The sequence below is a fragment of the Lissotriton vulgaris genome, chromosome 10, assembly GCF_964263255.1.
Source record: "Lissotriton vulgaris chromosome 10, aLisVul1.2, whole genome shotgun sequence".
NCBI lineage: Eukaryota > Metazoa > Chordata > Amphibia > Caudata > Salamandridae > Lissotriton > Lissotriton vulgaris.
Genome location: NC_141698.1, coordinates 1,015,944,148 through 1,015,963,120, shown reverse-complemented (window position 1 = coordinate 1,015,963,120; position 18,973 = coordinate 1,015,944,148). Strand labels below are relative to the sequence as shown.

The 18,973-nt window shown below is 47.9% G+C and overlaps 1 protein-coding gene across 1 annotated transcript; it reads right to left on the bottom strand.

Annotated features, from left to right (window-relative positions):
- Window positions 1-406: 406 nt before the first annotated feature.
- On the bottom strand, window positions 407-12,023 carry LOC147689194 (uncharacterized). The gene is made up of 9 exons (XM_086939886.1): window positions 11,957-12,023; window positions 11,193-11,306; window positions 7,828-9,513; window positions 7,571-7,670; window positions 6,890-7,038; window positions 4,147-4,259; window positions 3,777-3,866; window positions 1,634-1,756; window positions 407-601 (listed from the first exon to the last, which is right to left on the bottom strand). The coding sequence occupies exons 1-9, from the start codon at window positions 12,021-12,023 to the stop codon at window positions 407-409; spliced, it is 2,637 nt and encodes an 878-aa protein (XP_086796012.1).
- Window positions 12,024-18,973: the final 6,950 nt, after the last annotated feature.

Below are 18,973 nucleotides of genomic sequence, written 5' to 3'. Positions count from 1 at the left end.
AATAAATACAATGATAAATACAGATATTTTCAAAACCTTACTAATAGAATGATGTACACATTGAAACTTCAAGAATGCGATGAAGAATATATTAAATAAAGAGTTTTAGTACAGGTGTGCAATATCAAACTCAAGAGATGGGGTAACTCTCTCGAGCCAGGCGAGGTCTCGGCCATCGTGGACTTTGCAGTGATCTATGACTTTGGAATTATCGTCCAAGATGGTAAAGGTTTGTTGCATTTTTACGAAAGGCACCAGCCTTTTCAGGTTCCACTGCATCCCAGGATGACTGTGTTCTGTGTTGTACAACCCTGTCAATGGGTTGTGGTTCCTTTCTCCTTGCTTCCACTAGAGTCACAGGCACCCTTGCTGTGCCACTAGGTGGCGCTCTCCCCACACAAGTCCATCACAACTTCTCATCCTCCATGCTGAATCCTCCATTGACGTAGGACTGCTGGGAGGGGTTCTCGGAGCTCTTGGGCAGCGTGTGCTCTGTGATGGAACTGGACGAGTATGGCGGCTCCATGGGGGCCTCGGCGAAGGCGCTGGAGACAAGATCGGAGCTGTGCTTCATCTGGACCTGCTTGAACAGCTGGATCACCTGTAATGAAAGACACCGGCGCCGTTACTGAAGAAGCAATGCCATGACTTCACCACCAGGGGGTCTGGACAAAGTATGACTGACTGCAGGTCTCCCCCTCGAAGAGAGCTAGAATGGAATCTTCCACTCTTCCGACAGTGCGTTCAGGCTGTAATCAGAGCTGTGACTGGGCGTGAGGGCTGCAGTCATTCAATGTCTGTTCTTCTAAGAAACTAATGCATATCTGCCAAGGTTTCAGATTGCTATGTGTGACATTTTCATAATGTCAGAGTAATTATGAGTGACATTTTAACGACTTTTTAAATGCTATGACTAACACTTTCTCACGAGCTCACCTCGGCCATCTATGCACTAGTCCCCTCTCTGAATTTATACCTTCTTGGATATGCTCAACTAGACCCTACTTCAAACACATACTCTTGGCATGACATGACTCCTCTCCTGACATGTTTATGCCCCACAATTTCTTCTCTGGGGCTTCCACATTTTACTCTATCAGCAGCATTGTGTGTGGCATCAAACTGAAGTGAGAAATGTCCTTAAATATGGCCCCTGAGAGTCCAATCTTCAGGTTTGCTTCCTCCCTAGATATTCAAACATCCTTCTTGTGGTGGCACTCCTGTAACTCCACATGCAAACCTCTGCCCTGGACATCCAACATCCTAGGCTCCACACACACTCTCTCTCTCTCTTTCTCTCTATGTCTCTTTGTCTCTCTCTGTCTCTCTCTCTCTGTGTCTCTGTGTCTCTCTCTCTGTCTCTGTCTCTCTCTCTCTCTCTGCTCTCTCTCTCTCTCGCTCACTCTGTCTGTCTGTTTCTCTCTCGCTCTCTCTCTCTCTTTCTCTGAAATCTAATGCTCTCCTTTCCACTCTCTATTCCCAATGTCCAAGAGCACGTGATCAGTTGCCTTCCTTGTATTTGCCACTGGATGACACTACACACACACATGCTCACAAAGGGACAAACAAACACACAACCAGACACAGAGGCTCACAGATGCACAGCACACACAAACACACACACTCTACTTACGTGGGATTTGGGCACCGTTCCTATCCGGAAGAACCCGATGGTCCCACTGTCGATCTTGGTGCAGTTGACGATGGTGGAGGCGATGTTCTCTGGAGAAGGCCCATTGCAGAGGACTCCGTCCACCTGAGGAGCAAAGCCACACGTGAGATCACCGCCCACAGACTCCCATCACACAGGCAGCTGCGGGGCTTCCACGGATACTAAAATAATTATAATCCTCTATTTGTAAAGAGCACAGCTACCCGTAGGATTCCCAGTGCTGGAGGCCGTCAGGAAGATTAAGCAAGCTATTGCCCAGAGTCACATAGTGCAGGGCAGACCCCTGCCGCCGGTGCCGGGGATCGAACCGTGATCCCCAGTGTCTGGCGCCAGTCGCCCTGACCGCTGCGCCACACCTCTTCCACAACAATGGCATCCTTATCTTCATTTCAGGGTCTGGTTGGACCTCCTTCTCACCAAAGACCATGTGGGCACCTCAACAGGGAGCTCTCTACTCTACTGAATAATCCTGTTGTATCATCATCCAGTCATTACTCTCTGGAGTGTTTAAGAATAACACAAACATTATTAAATGTGAGGTCACCATCTCCCCTATCGACCAGGATTCCTCCACTGCAGAGGCCTCACTTTCACTGCAGTATGAGTGACATCACACAACACCTTCACTTATATCCACCATCTTTCGTTCCTACAAATATTGGTCACAACTGCCCGAGGCTTTGCATGGACAACAATCCACTCTGATCCTCTCTGGATACAGCCTGCATCTTCACCATCCTGCTCCAGGGTCAGAACTGATGCTCCAGTACTTTAAATAAGCATTGGCCAATCCTGGAGCCCTCAGGATACAGCATGGTTATTCATCATCCTGTTGTGGGGATCACCTACGGGCAAAGTGCACCACTTAACCCTTCTCCACTAGGGCTCCCCTCCACGCATCCCAGTCATCTTCATCATCCTAATCAGAGGACCACCCTCAGATACTGTGAGCATCCTACTCACCCTGTTGTGGGTATCCCCCACACATGCGCACCCTTCAACATCCTACTCTGGGATTCCCCACACATGCTGCACACACCTTCAACATCCTACGCTGGGATTCCCCACACATGCTGCGCACACCTTCAACATCCTACTCTGGGATCCCCCACACATGCGCACCTTTCAACATCCTACTCTGGGATTCCCCACACATGCTGAACACACCTTCAACATCCTACTCTGGGATTCCCCACACATGCTGCGCACACCTTCAACATCCTACTCTGGGATCCCCCACACATGCTGTGCACACCTTCAACATCCCACTCTGGGATCCCCCACACATGCTGCGCACACCTTCAACATCCTACTCTGGGATCCCCCACAAATGCTGCACACACCTTCAACATCCTACCCTGGGATCCCCCAAATATGCTGTTCATACGTTCAACATCCTACTCTGGGATTCCCCACACATGCTGCGCACACCCTCAACATACTACTCTGGGATCCCCCGCACATGATGCACACACCTTCAACATCCTACCCAGGGATCCCCCACACATGCTGCAAACACCTTCAACATCCTACTCTGGGATCCTCCACACATGCAGCGCACACCTTCAACATCCTACTCTGGGATCCCCCACACATGCTGCGCACACCTTCAACATCCTACTCTGGGATCCCCCACACATGCGGCGCACACCTTTAACATCCTACTCTGGGATCCCCCACACATGCTGCGCACACCTTCAACATCCTACTCTGGAATCCCCCACACATGTTGTGCACATCTTCAACATCCTACTCTGGGATCTTCCCTAGATATAGGAGAGGGACCATCACATCTTTTTGAAATGCTTTGCAGTCAGTAAACTAAGTTCTCAACGGTCACCTAGTCCCATGGAGCAATTTTAAACTTTATCCAGACTTTATCCAGTGTATATTTGGCAAAAAAAACCTACCAAATATTAGTAACTAAATCAGATCTATCTAGAAAAACCTACTTTCATCAGGATAATTGACAGTGCACATGGGCTATCCCTGGTAAATGTTGTCTGTTCAATGCAGGCCATGCAGAAGACTCCTTGGTCTATCAGGACTCTGGGCTCTGAACAGTGTCCTCAGATACACCTCTTGTGCTTGTAATGGTACTTACCTTGTCTCCCATCTTGGCGTACACTTGGTTGTGGTGAGTGGTATCAGCTTCTCCGCTCGGATTGGCTGATGAGACCACAATGGGCCCAACCTGGTGAGACACAAAGAAACAGAGTAGGAGATTCAACTCACTTTCATTGGGCACAAAGCAGTGTCCCCCTTCACCCTCCCCAGATATAGAGAGATGTGTTTACATATCTTCCATGTGTGCTGGTGAAACCCTCCCATGCTCGAGCTGGACTGGCAGTTCAGTGCCACTCATGCCCCCGCAAAGGGTGCAGCAGACTGACAGCCATGCTCATCACTGGTGGCAGAACAGTGCCAGCCATGCCCGGGCAGTGCTGGCATCCTGCTACCACCAGACAACTCACCAGGTCAATCAGAGATGTGGTCACAGAACAATCCGGGATCCTGATGGCGATGCTCTCTGCGGTGCCAATGTACTTAGCGGAGTCCTCCAGTCCGAAGCACTGCAGCCACTCGCCTGTGGGTTCAAGAAGACAGAAAGGTGTGAGCAGGGCTTATTTTGGGCAGGTGTCTGCCATTGAAAGTCACCAGCACTCATGTTTGGGGACCACAGTTTTTTTATTTCATCATCACACCTGGACCTCAGAGCAAGTGGACAAAGGCAAAAAAGAGAGAAATAAGGAAGAAGTGAAAGAAAGGAAAACAGCGACAATGAAAGCAAGGATGAAGAAAGTTCAAAATGAGATAAAGAGACAAGAAGTGCAGGGCTGTGGGAGGAAGAGGCATGAGGAGGAACAAGGTCAGACAGCCTTGGTATTTGCTAAACCCCACCATTCAGGAAAGCTATGGGCCCCTCCACTTAAAAACTAACCACTGATGTGAGTCCTGCATGATGGAGAAATACACAAAAAACACTGGTAAAGTGAGGGGGTACCCTTGGAAATACCCCAATACCATGCAGTCACTGTGAGTGACTATGCATCAGTCGAACGTGGCCCTCTCCTGCGCGCTCACAAGAGCGCCCTCACTTCCCAAGCCACAGGAGGATCCTATGGTGTGCACTAAACTCACAACGTGCCCTGCTGCTGTTCAGCTCATCCCTGGAAGCCAATATTCAACGAGGCCATGACTCAAAGCCTCTATATTACCAGCTTTCAAACTACACAGGAGCTCGCACTATAGGTAGGAAGGGTCAGATGATGAACTAACATCTCCTTATAGGCAAAAAGCATGCAAAGGACAATATTCACCCTGTAGACGGGGCTCTGATAATGGAGAGGATCCCTATTGGGATATGTCAGGCCATGTAAAGATGTCACCTTATAGGTGTGGGTCAGATGATGAAGAGAAACTTCCATCTATACAAGATACAAACAGCAAAGTGTGCACATCCACACAGGCGGGGTCTGGTGATGGAAAGGTTCACTCCCTGTAGAGAAAGATACAGGTCAGTGAGAGGACAGTGTTCATCCTATGAATGGGGTCAGATAATGGAGAGGTTCACTCCCTGTAGAGAAAGATACAGGTCAGTGAGTGGGCGGTGCTCTTCCTATGGGTGGGGTCAGACAATGGAGAGGCTCAGACCCTGTAGAGAAAGATACAGGTCGTGAACGGATAGTGCTCATCCTATGAGTAGGGTCAGATAATGGAGAGGCTCAGACCCTGTAGAGAAAGATACAGGTCAGTGAGCGGGCAGTGCTCATCCTATGAGTGGGGGCAGATAATGGAGAGGCTCAGACCCTGTAGAGAAAGATACAGGTCAGCTAGTGGACACTGTTCATCCTATGAGTAGGGTCAGATAATGGAGAGAGGCTCAGACCCTGTAGAGAAAGATACAGGTCAGCTAGTGGACACTGTTCATCCTATGAGTAGGGTCAGATAATGGAGAGAGGCTCAGACCCTGTAGAGAAAGATACAGGTCAGTGAGTGGGCGGTGCTCTTCCTATGGGTGGGGTCAGACAATGGAGAGGCTCAGACCCTGTAGAGAAAGATACAGGTCGTGAACGGACAGTGCTCATCCTATGAGTGGGGGCAGATAATGGAGAGGCTCAGACCCTGTAGAGAAGGATACAGGTCAGTGAGAGGACAGTGCTCATCCTATAGGTGGGGTCAGATAATGGAGAGGGTCAGACCCTGTAGAGAAGGATACAGGTCAGTGAGAGGACAGTGCTCATCCTATAGGTGGGGTCAGATAATGAGGAGGGTCAGACCCTGTAGAGAAGGATACAGGTCAGTGAACGGACAGTGTTCATCCTATGGGTGGGGGCAGATAATGGAGAGGCTCAGACCCTGTAGAGAAGGATACAGGTCAGTGAGCGAGCAGTGCTCATCCTATGAGTGGGGCAGATAATGGAGAGGGTCAGACCCTGTAGAGAAGGATACAGGTCAGCGAGCGGGCAGTGCTCATCCTATGGGTGGGGTCAGATAATGGAGAGGCTCAGACCCTGTAGAGAAGGATACAGGTCAGCGAGCGGGCAGTGCTCATCCTATGGGTGGGGTCAGATAATGGAGAGGCTCAGACCCTGTAGAGAAGGATACAGGTCAGTGAGCGGACAGGGTTCATCCTATGGGTGAGGGCAGATAATGGAGAGGGTCAGACCCTGTAGAGAAGGATACAGGTCAGTGAGCGGGCAGTGCTCTTCCTCTGCAGTTATGGACCAGAATATTTACAGGAGCGCCCAAGATCCAAATAATCACTAAAGATCCTCCTTAGATTCACAGAGCAGGCAGTATGTTGGTGCTTGTCCTATATACATGGATCAGGCAATGTAGGGGCCTCCTCCCTATAGACATGTGAAGGATAAAGCACAGGTGTTGGCAGGACAGGCAACTCTAATGTAACGGGTCAGATCACACTCGGAATTTGTGGTGAATGTTTGCAACAGGAGCGGTAAAGAAACAGTACATGAGGGAACATGGAAACAATCCTACATGGAAGCTGAAGAGCATGTATGGTCTGTGTGTACACATGAAGCATTGAAGCTGGGTGGGTGGGACTGGGTCCTAGTCTGCAGTCACAATTAATGTGTGTGGTAGGTTTGTATCCAGATGATGGGTGTTACTTTTCTCATCTTTCCCCCTTGTTTGTGGTCATGAACTGGGATCTGCTGGTCTTCATGTGCTCTCAGATAGAGACCCCCTGCTCACCTCTTGGTATGACCAGGCTCATCTGCGAAGGCCAGGCCGCCTGCATGAAGTCCCAGAGCAGAGGGCTGAACAGGTGTCTAGCCGGCTCCAGCTGCTTCAAGGTCGAGATCCAGATGGACATGGGGGCGTCCTTGGGCTTCAGCTTTGTCCTGAAAGGAAACAAGACAGAGGTCAACTGAGTGAAGGGACGAGATCCGTCTCACTGGGATTGGAGGATCCAGAGTTGAGATTCTGGCCAATCTCAGACCACCAGCAGGGACATGATGATGGAAAAAGGAACATTTAGGATGAGATCTACTCTCCATCTTAAGACTGAACGATTTATACAGTCATATAGAGCAAGACACTGGTCCTTTTCACTTGTCACAAAATGAATCCTGGTTTTTAGGTGTTTTCCACATGCCCCAAAAGGTGCAGAAAGAGGGATAGTACTGCTGGTCTGTTCTCAGTTTTATAAGGACGTTTAGTTTCTTCTTTACAGAGGTGTCTAAGGTTACTTGTTTGTTGTTGCTTCTTTTCCAGGGGTTCTCTGCTCTTGGTATATTGTTGTTTCTTTCTTGGGTTTCCTCAATGTAATTGGTGTTTGGCTATTTCATTCTGTGGTTCTCATTGTTATAAGAATTCATCAATCTAAAATATTCACTATTGATTGAAACTAAGGGCTGTGAAGATAACACTCACCTGTACACCTTCTCCACGGCCGCAGGCCGGTTACAGGCTCCCACCACCGCATACACCGTGTCTGTGGGGACACCACAGATTCCTCCATCCTTCATGATTCCTGCAACAGAAGAGCAAGAACCCCATGATTATAGGTAAGGCTCCCTGTTTTCCGTTATTACTGATTTTTGCAGATAAATGCGGACAGAAAACATTTATTTTTTTGCATGTATTTATTTATTTTTTAAAAAAAGGATTTTCCCTCAGAATCTCCTTACCTGCGATCTGCTTGACGGATGTGGCCCTCCGGGCAGGAAGGTGGGGGCACTTGGAGGCTCCACCCCCAAGCCCCTGGAGCTGCAGAAGTGGGCGGCCCATGGGCAGCTGGGGTTCTTCAAAGGTGTTACTGACCAGCCCAGCCAGGAAGCAGTAGAAGCTGACCAGGCCAAAGATGATGGTGACGGCAATGTCATACCCAACTGGGAGGGCTGCGACGGCATCCAATAGAAAACTGATGAGGATGAGTTCAAAGGTGAGGCAATACAGGAACCAGGCTTTGCTTAGGAACAGCGTGCAGAAAATAATGAACCCATTCAAGAGCATGAAGCAGATGATGCCCACAGCCACGTGGAAGCCCCTCGTGGGGCCGTAGAGGCCACCGTACCTGGTGAGACCCCAGATGATCCACATAACTCCATAAAGAATAAAGGTGCTGCTCTCAAGGGTCTTACCACGCGAGAAGGCTACAGAGCCACAAACAAACTTCAGAAGCCCTCCAGCTACCACCACCCACGGTAGGACGACAGTGGCACGTGCGTCTGTTGGGTCCACAGACATAGTGATTGCAAAGGCGGCCAAAATGCTGCCTGCGTGGCCAAGCACCTCTCCATCCGCATACTTAGAATAGCCGAGGTAAGGAACATGCAGGTCTTTTTCTTGACGTAACTTGAAAATGCTAATAGGTGTGAACAGGCTATTAACAATCCCCTCCCCTGTTGGAATCTTGGTGGCCGCTTTCATGTTGTAAAGTTTAATGAGTGTCATAAGTGCTGAAGCCACGTAGATAGCCACATTCACTCCTTGTGATCCACCATGGAAGAAACCAATGGGACGTGACGCTAAAGCGATGCAATAGGTCACATAAAACAACGGATACAGCCCATCCACTAGGCTCCTACCAGCCATGAATACAGCCAAGACCATGAACAGGAGCAGAAAGACCACCAGTAGTGGGACAGGGAAAATGGGTTCAGTGGCCTGCCAGAACTGGTAGAGCAAGGAATACCCTTCAGCGAACCGCAGGATAGAGGTGAAGCCAAAGAAGGTGGCCGCCAGGGTATCCAAGCATCGATAGGACAGGATGCAGACCCCAATCTGGAAGACCCCCGCCATCCAAAGCCAAGGCACCTGCCCCACAAAGAGACTGGTGGTCACTCCCAGGACCCTGCATCCAAAGACGCTGGCGGACACCATATTCAAGATCAGCCCAATGATGACCAGGTCGTTGCTGCTGGCGGTCATGGGTGACCCTTGGGGGATGGTTTTAGCCGTAGCCAGATCTGTGCCAGGGAGGGTGACCAACTTCCCAGTTAGTATATAGAGGAGCCTCCCTCCACCAAAGTACGCCCCAACGAGACAGACAATGAGGTGGTTAGAAGCCACCGCCGAGGCACCAAAGCTACTGTCATAGTATGTGGCGGTTTCATGGGCAGCGGAGAGCGAGATGGCCAACGCCATCATGGCGAGGGCAGCCTCCTTCTGAAGAATGGCCACCAGACTGATGATGAGCAGTCCCAGGGTGAAGGCTGCAAGACCAGGGACCATGGCATTACGAAGATCAAGGGACCCGCCGAGGACCCCCTGCCCGTCCATGATATGGATCACTCCCTTAGAGCACCATAGCGCTGAGACCGTCAGGCAGAAGGAGGCAAACAAGGGGACAGGACCACGGCTCCTGCGGACTCCTGCGGGAGAGAAGAAGGGAGAAGTAAATATCGGAAGGAAGAAAATTAGAGACACAAGTATGTGACAAGGTAGAGATTGGAAAGAGAGTGAAAGATTTGAAAGGAAGAAGTTAGTATAGGAAAGATGGAATTAAAGAGAAAGAAAGCTGAATGGAGGGAAAATTAGAGGAATGAAAGAGATTGGGTGAGAGGAGACCGAGAAAGAGAGATGGGAGGCATAAATGTAAGTAAAAAAGGGAACTAGACAGTGAAACAAGAGACAAAGTGCTAATAAGAGGGTTGAGAGGCGAAAATAAGAAAGAGGAGGTAGGAAAAGAGAGAGGTAAATATAGGAAGAAAGAAAATTAGACAAACAAAAGGGAGAGGATGGGAAAAGAGAAATGAGGAGTGACGAAGAGAAAGAGGAGTAACAAAGAGAGGAGAGAAAGAGAGAAGGGAAAAGTAAAGTAAAAATAAAGAAAACTATACAATGAAAAGTGAGGCAAAGGAATAAAAAGAGCCACGGCAGAAAGGAGAGAGAGAATGACAAGCAGAGAGACTGAGTAAATGAAAAATAAATGTAAGGAAGCGGGTAGTGTGAGGAATGAGATAAAGATAGTAGATAGAGACAGGAAGAGAGACAGAAGGGAGAAGGGACTAAACAGGGAAAAGAAAATCATTGAAAGAAAGGAATGATAAAAGTAGTGGAAGTAAGAAAAACAAAGAGTAAAATGATGATTCGAGGGAGGAAGAAGAGGGGGAAACAAGATCGAGAAATGGAAAAAGAAAATGCGTCAGATCAGCATGAATTTAACTTCCTGTCTTCCCTGGCTGATAGTTTTTACTAATTCAGCAATATCTCAGCCAGAGCCGGGGTCAGGCTTTATTCATTCCTGGACTGCACTTTATTTACCCACCATTGACCCACAGAACCGGCACCAGGCTTTTCTACAGGTTTACTTTCCTATCATTATACGAAAGAAGGGGTCTCTTCTCACTCATAACCCCGAGGCCCTCCCACAGGGTGGGCGAGGGAAGGCTTCCTCTCTGGGCATCTCCGCCTAGCATTAGTTTCAAGCAGGGTCGGATTGGGACTGAAGATCGGCCCGGGCACACACAAAAAATCGGCCCTCATTTGCATAATTCCTTTCTTCGTAATTGCATTAAAAAGGAAGGGGCTTCAATAAATGCACGTATTAGTTTACACTACGGAAACACACCTGAAAACAAGTGAGGCCACTTCTACTGAGGCCCCCTGCTCCGCTCAGTATGTGCAGACATTAAGGGGCCGGCCAGCGAGACAAAGGGAGTGATACCTCTGCCTGTTGCTAAACCGGGGGTAGGGGATCGGCGGTGTTGGTGGCGAGGGAGGGTGGTAATGAGCGCCCATCTGCCTGTAGAAAGGCCACTCAGCCACCAAATGGGCCGCTGGCTGTATTGTGAAAATAGAGACACCGCCCAAATCGGCCCCAGAGTGCTCAAAAGCAGCCCACAGCAGTAACCCAGACACCGGCCCCTCGGGCATGGCCCGAATGCCCGTGTTACCAGTCCGAGGCTGGTTTCAAGCACTAAATTTCCATATTAAGTTGTCAAAAAGGCGCATTAAAGCAATCATGATATATTTAGGCACTGTGTCGCTCTAAGTCTCAGCCGTGTGCCCCCCTCCCTACTCCCCCTGAAACCCACGAATGTGATCTCACCTGTATATCCCAGCAGAGCTGCCAATATGACCAGCAGGACCCCCAGGGGTGTACTGGGGATGAGGGGCGTGGCTCTGGAGGAGCTGTATGACGTCACTGCCAGCAGGAGGGAGCCTGGAAGAACAGCAAAGACAGCCATGATGCAAAGATAAACAAAACACACGCCTGCCAGGGTCCCCCTTTAGGAGGGAGTCTTGAAACAGAACAGAGACAGGCATGAAATGATAACTTACACTCAAACCAGCCTCTCTCCCATCTTGGGAGGAGCCCGGATACACAGCAAAGACATCCGTGACACAAACACACTCCTGTTCCTTTCAGATCTCCGCAGCACGCGCCTTAACCCAGAAAACACCTGTTCACTTTATTATTCCAATATTCAATAATGATTGGTCACAGATGAGGTACTGGGAGAAAGCGCCTACATGGCTGTATTCAGACATGAACTGAGCTATAAGGGACCCAAGACTTCCTGAGAGGCTTCTGCTCCGACGGCCGGTGGAGCTGAAACAGTCAGTCGCACTGAGATGTGAAGATAGCATGTCACTGACTCTCGCCAGCTCTACCGGCTCCTGGCCCTAACCCATCCTAAACCATTCTCTTAGGCCTCAGAAAACAACTCAACACTTATATGATTCGATTCCCCTACACCTCATCTAAACAGAGCCCAGGGCTCTCCATTCACCAAGCGCTTGCCTGCCTCAATCGGATTTTAGCGCTATATAACGCATCAAACCTGACGTAAATGGCAGTATGGGTCCTACCTGCAGAGATGGACAAGATCCCAATGGAATAGTGAAGGGGCTCTGGTGCTTTCCCTGGATCCGGCATCCTGCGGCCGGAGTCAATCTGGATTGAGTCTGAAGTATGGGCCGAATCCGAGTGAGTCCGTAGTATGGGGTTGAACCGGGAGTGAATCCGGAGTGAGTCCGGAGCGTGGGTGAATCTGGAGCCCGTCTGCTGGGGTAGCTGGAGTGTGCCCGGGTCAGTCACCGCTGGTGTCTCACTCCACACCCGGCCCAGCAGCTCTTTATCTGCAGTGTCCCCGGGGGGCGTGTCTAGTCGCTGTCACTCAAGGGGCAATGGGATTTCCCCAAAGTGCAGCGCCTTGTTTCCTGCCCCCCCCCTCCCCTCCCTCCCTGCTGGGTGCGACGCATGAAGGGGAGTTTCACAGCAGCAGTGGTCACACCTCACAAACAGAACAGTGTCCAGGACAGGCAGGGACAACTTTCCAGAGGGCAGAGACGGGGCAGAGAGGGAGAAGGTGCTCGTGATTTTCCCGGAAAAGACATCGGTTTAAAGAGGAAAGAAATGCATCTCTCCCGAGAGAATATAAATTAAAACGGATTTAATGTGTGACAGTGAGTGGTCTATATAAGAAAGAGAGAGAGGACTCACCTGGGCAGAGCCTTCCGTGTATGGGGTTCTAGAGTGTCTGATTAAAGGGTCTCTTTTCTTCTGCTTGAAAAAAGAGAGACACCCCTCAAAACAAGGGACAGTGTTTAAGCAACCAGTCAATCTAAAGGATTCCCCTTGCTAAATTATTTAAACAACAAATACACTCACATTCAGTCACCACAATCAAATAAATGTAGTACCACAGGAATTTTAAAACACACATAGATCATTTAATTATAAATGTATTACAAATACATCAATCCGAATGATTGCATAGCCCAATCAATGTAACAAAAACAAGGAATGGTAATGCATCAGTTTCGCCTACGTGAAGAATAATAAGCTGTTTTTATCAATCACTGTTCGGGGCCAAGAAAAGAGCTCCCTGACAAGTCTCATGGGAGTGGTGAGGATGTGGCATAGCGACCAGAGCGGCTGAATCAGGAGCTGTAGATCCTGGTTCAAGTCTCTGTGGCGCGGCGTTCTGTGATTCTGTGAGGTCACTTCATCTCTCCGGGTGATAAATTGTGTTATGTAAATCTGCTGCAAGACAAAAAAACTGAAAGAGGCAACATTTTATGAACAAGCATTTGCAATGCAATAGGTCTCGCATTAGGAAAGTTTGAGCTATTGGTACTGTAAATGACAAATTTTTTATTTATGTGTTGGTTTTGAAAATAGCGAAATTAATAGCTTTGTCATTTACAATGGCAATAGTTTTAACTTTCGCAAATGTGACACCTATAGCATTTGTAATGCAATATGTGTTGTATTTACGTGACCTACATGTATTGATATTACAAATAAAAATGGCTTTTAATTTTTTAAAGAATTAATACTTAAATAAAAGTTATTGTAATTTATAATGGCAATAGCTTTTGTAAATATTTAACGATTATGTTCATTGTATTTTATTGTGACGGAAATCCAAGAACAGAAGTGAAATATTAACATCTTTTTGTGACATTTGTAATAAAGCTTGAAACATTGAGAGAACATATTTGAACCAGTTGTTGTTGAATGGTTGCACATATTGATGCTGTGGTGGCGCTCAGTGATGTTGTGGTGGTGACGAGTGATGCTGTGGCATTCAGTGATGCTGTGGTAGCGCATAGTGATGTTGTGGTGGCCCTGAGTGATGCTGTGGTGGCCCTGAGTGATGCTGTAGTGATGCGCTAGCTAGATTGAGTGAGTGCGATAGATAGAGTAAGTGCGATAGATAGATAGAGGGAGGGCGATAGATAGAGGGAGGGCGATAGATAGATAGACAGATAAAGTGAATTTATGTTGCATTGAGTAGAGTGTAAGTATGAGGTGTGCAATTATGTTGCATATAATTATGTGGCACTGAGTGGTATTTGGAGTGTATGTTCCATTGCAGAGTGTGTGAGGGTGCAGAGTGTGTGAGGGTGCAGAGTGTGTGAGGGTGCAGAGTGTGTGAGGGTGCAGAGTGTGTGAGGGTGCAGAGTGTGTGAGGTTGCAGAGTGTGTGAGGGTGCAGAGTGTGTGAGGGTGCAGAGTGTGTGAGGGTGCAGAGTGTGTGAGGGTGCAGAGTGTGTGCGGGTGCAGTGTGTGTGCAGGTGCAGTGTGTGTGCGTGTGCAGTGTGTGTGCGGGTGCAGTGTGTGTGTGGGTGCGGCGTGTGAGGGTGCGGCGTGTGAGGGTGCAGCGTGTGAGGGTGCGGCGTGTGAGGGTGCGGCGTGTGAGGGTGCAGTGTGTGTCAGGGTGCATTGTGTGTCAGGGTGCAGTGTGTGTGCAGGTTCAGTGTGTGTGCAGGTGCAGTGTGTGTGCAGGTGCAGTGTGTGTCAGGGTGCAGTGTGTGTGCGGGTGCAGTGTGTGTGCGGGTGCAGTGTGTGTGTTCGGGTGCAGTGTGTGTGTTCGGGTGCAGTGTGTGTGTTCGGGTGCGGTGTGTGAGGGTGCGGTGTGTGAGGGTGCAGTGTGTGAGGGTGCGGTGTGTTAGGGTGCGGGGTGTGAGGGTGCGGGGTCTGAGGGTGCGGTGTGTGCGGGGTGTGAGGGTGTGGCATGTGAGGGGGTAGTGTGTGTGAGGGTGCAGTGTGTGTCAGGGTGCAGTGTGTGTGTATGGGTGCGTTGTGTGAGGGTGCGGTGTGTGTGTGGGTGCGGTGTGTGTGGGTACGGTCTGTGAGGGTGCGGTGTGTGTGAGGGTGCGGTGTGTGTGAGGGTGCGGTGTGTGTGGGGGGGGCGGTGTGTGAGGGTGCGGTGTGTGAGGGTGCAGTGTGTGAGGGTGCAGTGTGTGAGGGTGCAGTGTGTGAGGGTGCAGTGTGTGTGAGGGTGCAGTGTGTGTGAGGGTGTGGTGTGAGGGTGCAGTGTGTGTGAGGGTGCAGTGTGTGTGAGGGTGCAGTGTGGCTATAGACATGATCTATCAGCCATAAACAGGACCAGGCAGCTGTGCTCAGATCTTAAAGGGAGCAAACTTTCCAATGAATGAAGAAAATAACAAATAAGCTGTGTGTGAGGGTGGTGTGTGTGTGAGGGTGCATAGTGTGTGAGGGCGCAGAGTGTGTGAGGGCGCAGAGTGTGTGAGGGCGCAGAGTGTGTGTGTGTGCAGTGTGTGTGGGTGCGGTGTGTGTGGGTGCGTGTGTGGGTGCGGTGTGTGTGTGGGTGCGGTGTGTGTGTGCAGTGTGTGTGTGGGTGTAGGTGCGGTGTGTGTGTGTGGTGTGTGAGTGTGCAGTGTGTGAGTGTTCAATGTGTGTGAGGGTGCGGTGTGTAAGGGTGCGGTATGTGAGGCTGCGGTGTGTAAAGGTGCAGTGTGTGTGTGAGGGTGCAGTTTGTGCGTGAGGGAATAGTGTGTGCGAGGGTGCGGTGTGTGAGGGTGCATGGTCTGTGAGGGTGCAGTGTGTGTGAGGGTGCAGTGTGTGTAAGGTTGCGGTGTGTAAGTGTGCGGTGTGTGAGGGTGCGGTGTGTGTGAGTGTGCAGTGTGGCTACAGACATGATCTATTAGCCATAAACAGGACCAGGCAGCTGTGTTCAGATCTTAAAGGGAGTAAACTTTCTAATAAATGAAGAAAATAACAGATAAGCTGTGTGTGAGGGTGCAGAGTGTGTGAGGGTGCAGAGTGTGTGTGTGTGAGGGTGCAGAGTATGTGTGTGGGTGCGGTGTGTGTGCACTTTGTACCTTTCATTAATCTCCTGGGCTGGTATGGTCAGTGTTTTCTCTCAGGTGGAGGGGGAAGCTGTTGTGCCGTTCAATATTCATAAAAACGTATTTATTTCACAATTCTGTGACCCCTTTAATATATTTTGCATCATTGATATTATTTGTTGTTGGTTTCAGGACCATAAGCCGTGATTACTGCGAGGCTCCAGAGGTTGATATCTTCCTGCAAAATCTCTAAAACATTTTAAACTAAGGCCTGTGCTTACAACCAAAATCCTAATTAATATGCTTGTTTAACTTCAGCCTGGCTTATAGCAAGTAGATCTTACGAGCTCGCGCCCCGAAGGCAAGTGGCTGGAGTGAATAATCATTTGAGTGCATTAAACCAATTTGCCACAAGATGTCGCTAGAGCAAGCGTTATGCACAAGGGTCTCAGTCGGTTGAAAATTCATGCTGCAATGGCGAGCACATAAAGTGAGCATGTGAAGGGCTAATTTAGGATATGTCTGCACCAGCGTTTTGGGCTGGTTGGTGTCTAGCTTTGCATCAGCGTGCAAACAGTGAGCTGTGATGCTGCGAGCAATGGGGGCGGGATCAGTGAGCTAGAGGTGGTGGGGGTCAAAGACGTGGCAAAAATACGTTTTTAAGTCTTTCAACTTCAATTAACTACTTATAACGCACACCTTAAATTAACAAGTCAAAACGAAACCTAAGAGCCGCGCGCGTGAGCTTCTACCATAGACAGCTCACGTCCCGCGGCTCTTAGGTTTCGGTTTCCAAGGCGCATGGCAGAGTCGCGCTCGCACACATTCACAGCAAACAGCCAGCAGCAAAAGCGCGCCCACGAGGCCAAATCCAAGTCGGAAAATGCGCGCCTCCGACTCGTGTCCCCATATATGTATACTAAAGTATACATGGAGGTCCATCGCTACGCTCAACCAAAAAATAGTTCTACCAAGGCGGCTATTACCAGTATTTCGCCTACGGGATACTGACAAGAGAAGCAGACGAGTTACAAACATTGGTAATTGCAGGAAAATAAGCTAAAATCAACAGAAAAGGTGGAAAGGTAAGTGGCAAGAACAGAAACCAAGGAAAAGCCGGAAAGAGAGGGGGCAGGATTTAAGCCCCTTTTAAGTTTATATTAAAAACAATAGATTTCACAAGCACAGTGGAAGCACTGTAGAGCAGAAAACGAATAACAAAGTGGAGAGGAAGTGGCCTAACAGCCATGGCGCTCGACCTCAAATCTGGGGAGCTGGGTTCAAGTCTCAGCAAGGATGCACAACATGCTGTGATCTTGGAAAAATCACTTAATCGTCCTGTGCCTACTAAAAATACATGTCTCCTCATGTGACGCAACTGGTGCTGGTGTAAAGCTACCTGATACCTTTGTGTCAAGTTCATGCTATATAAATCTCCGGAAAAAAAAGAAGAAACAAATAACAACACAACATTAGGTAAAAGGGGGAGAATTTCTCAAAAAAAATTCCAATCAATTTCTCAATTAGAAGGTACACTCCTACTTCAATTCAATTCAATAATAACTTTATTCGGTAGTTTAAAAAGAAACACCATAAAAGTACTCAATAAGCAAATTACAAAGTTTACAAAGGTTAAAAACCGGTATAAAAATACATTTGTTAAAAAAAGCAATTAAAAAAGACGTCTCAGTTCATGTATTTTCGACCTTATCATAACATACAGTTTCCCTATTTCTGGCATTCTTTCATTTGTGCAGAGCTAATATATAATTCGTACTCAAAGGTTCGTACGATGACAGATACAAAATTTGAGAAAACATACAACCGCTTTAGCATAGTTTTCATTTTCAAGATACTGGAGTGCCAAATATGCAGGACGGCACTGTCGAAGTCCCCAGATTTTCAAAATGGGCAGTATCCAGCGTTTGCGTGGTTCGGTAAAAAATTTACAAAATAACATTGTATGTATCGTTGTTTGTGGGGACACTAGGTCACACGGACACATAGGAAGTGTGGATGACCAGACATTTTGCTTTGGAAATGCAACCAGTAAATGGAACAAATCAAATCTAAAGCGGGTAAGCAACATTTTTTCATATTGTGTTAAACTAGAGTTCAAATAGGGTTCAATGGTAAACACAGTCTGCGCTAATAAAGAATGTTGAACAGATGGTTTGTGAATCTCAGATAGTAATCGTAACTGGCGTAGGTGTACAAGGCACTCTCTTTTTAAATCCTTTTTTGAGATTTCATTTATCAATAACGGGTGATCAAAAAACTTCCTGTAACCTAAATCTGTTAGTAGCGCTTTAACATAGGATAACCATTTAATTTTCTTGCAGTGATCAAGTGTCAAGATATCTTGGATGATCGCCCTAGTTAGTTGGCATTGCTCAGTGACCCATATTCGACGCCACAACATTACTGCTTGTAATTTTATGATGTCTGTAATAGAATCAATGCCCAATTCTGTGTGGCAGGCATAGGTGGAACAGCTTTTAGGTAACGCCAGCAAGTATCTCAAAAAGGCGTTCTCGACTTTTTGTATTAAATCCACATTTGCAAAGTATTATTGTGATATACTCATTGACATATTGAAATGGTCCATGCACTGTGGGTCGTCTTTGTGTGTTCTGTCGATGTGTTTTTGTGGTATTAGATAATATGTACCTCCTTCCTCAGGACAACTACATTAGTTGACTCCTCCCAACTGGATCGCTATAGCAACATATAATATGTTTCCTTGCAAAACATTTAACATATGCAAAAGATTACACCATTTTGTGACATAGTTCAAAATGGTCATCGATGGGGAATGATTAAAAATCTTAAGACATATTCAGTGAGTGAAACTGATCTACAGACCATATGTGCTGCCCAATATCCTGTGGTATTAAAATACAACTGTAATACACTCCTCCATGCAATTGTCCATGACACTAACTGTCTTTTCAAAATAAAAAATGCATATTATTAGCATCCACTAATCACACTCATTCATAATGTCTATACTTACATACAACCATCGAATCACACCAGGACCTAAAAATAATTGGGAACTATTACTTTCTACTTTATATGGCCACGTTCAATCTGATGTTAGGTTTTGGGTGTTTCTCCTGGCCGGGTGTTTGCCCCTGACAGTGTGAATTTGTTGTGCCAAGTACCCTTGGTCATTTCAGTGAGATATTGAGTGGATACATTGTGCTAGTTTACGGGCTCATCCGGGTTCCAAGTAAGCCTCGGCGGAGTTCGTGAAGTTCAATTATGTGGGAACTCTGCGAAC

Bases quoted from the DNA above. Each gene is read 5' to 3' on its own strand.
- LOC147689194 (XM_086939886.1), bottom strand. From the start codon at position 12,023: ATGCCGGATCCAGGGAAAGCACCAGAGCCCCTTCACTATTCCATTGGG. The intron at 9,514-11,192 runs GTGAGATCACAT...TCTCTCCCGCAG, and splicing joins AGCTCTGCTGGGATATACAG to GAGTCCGCAGGAGCCGTGGT. The intron at 7,039-7,570 runs GTGAGTGTTATC...GTTTCCTTTCAG, and splicing joins GCCGTGGAGAAGGTGTACAG to GACAAAGCTGAAGCCCAAGG.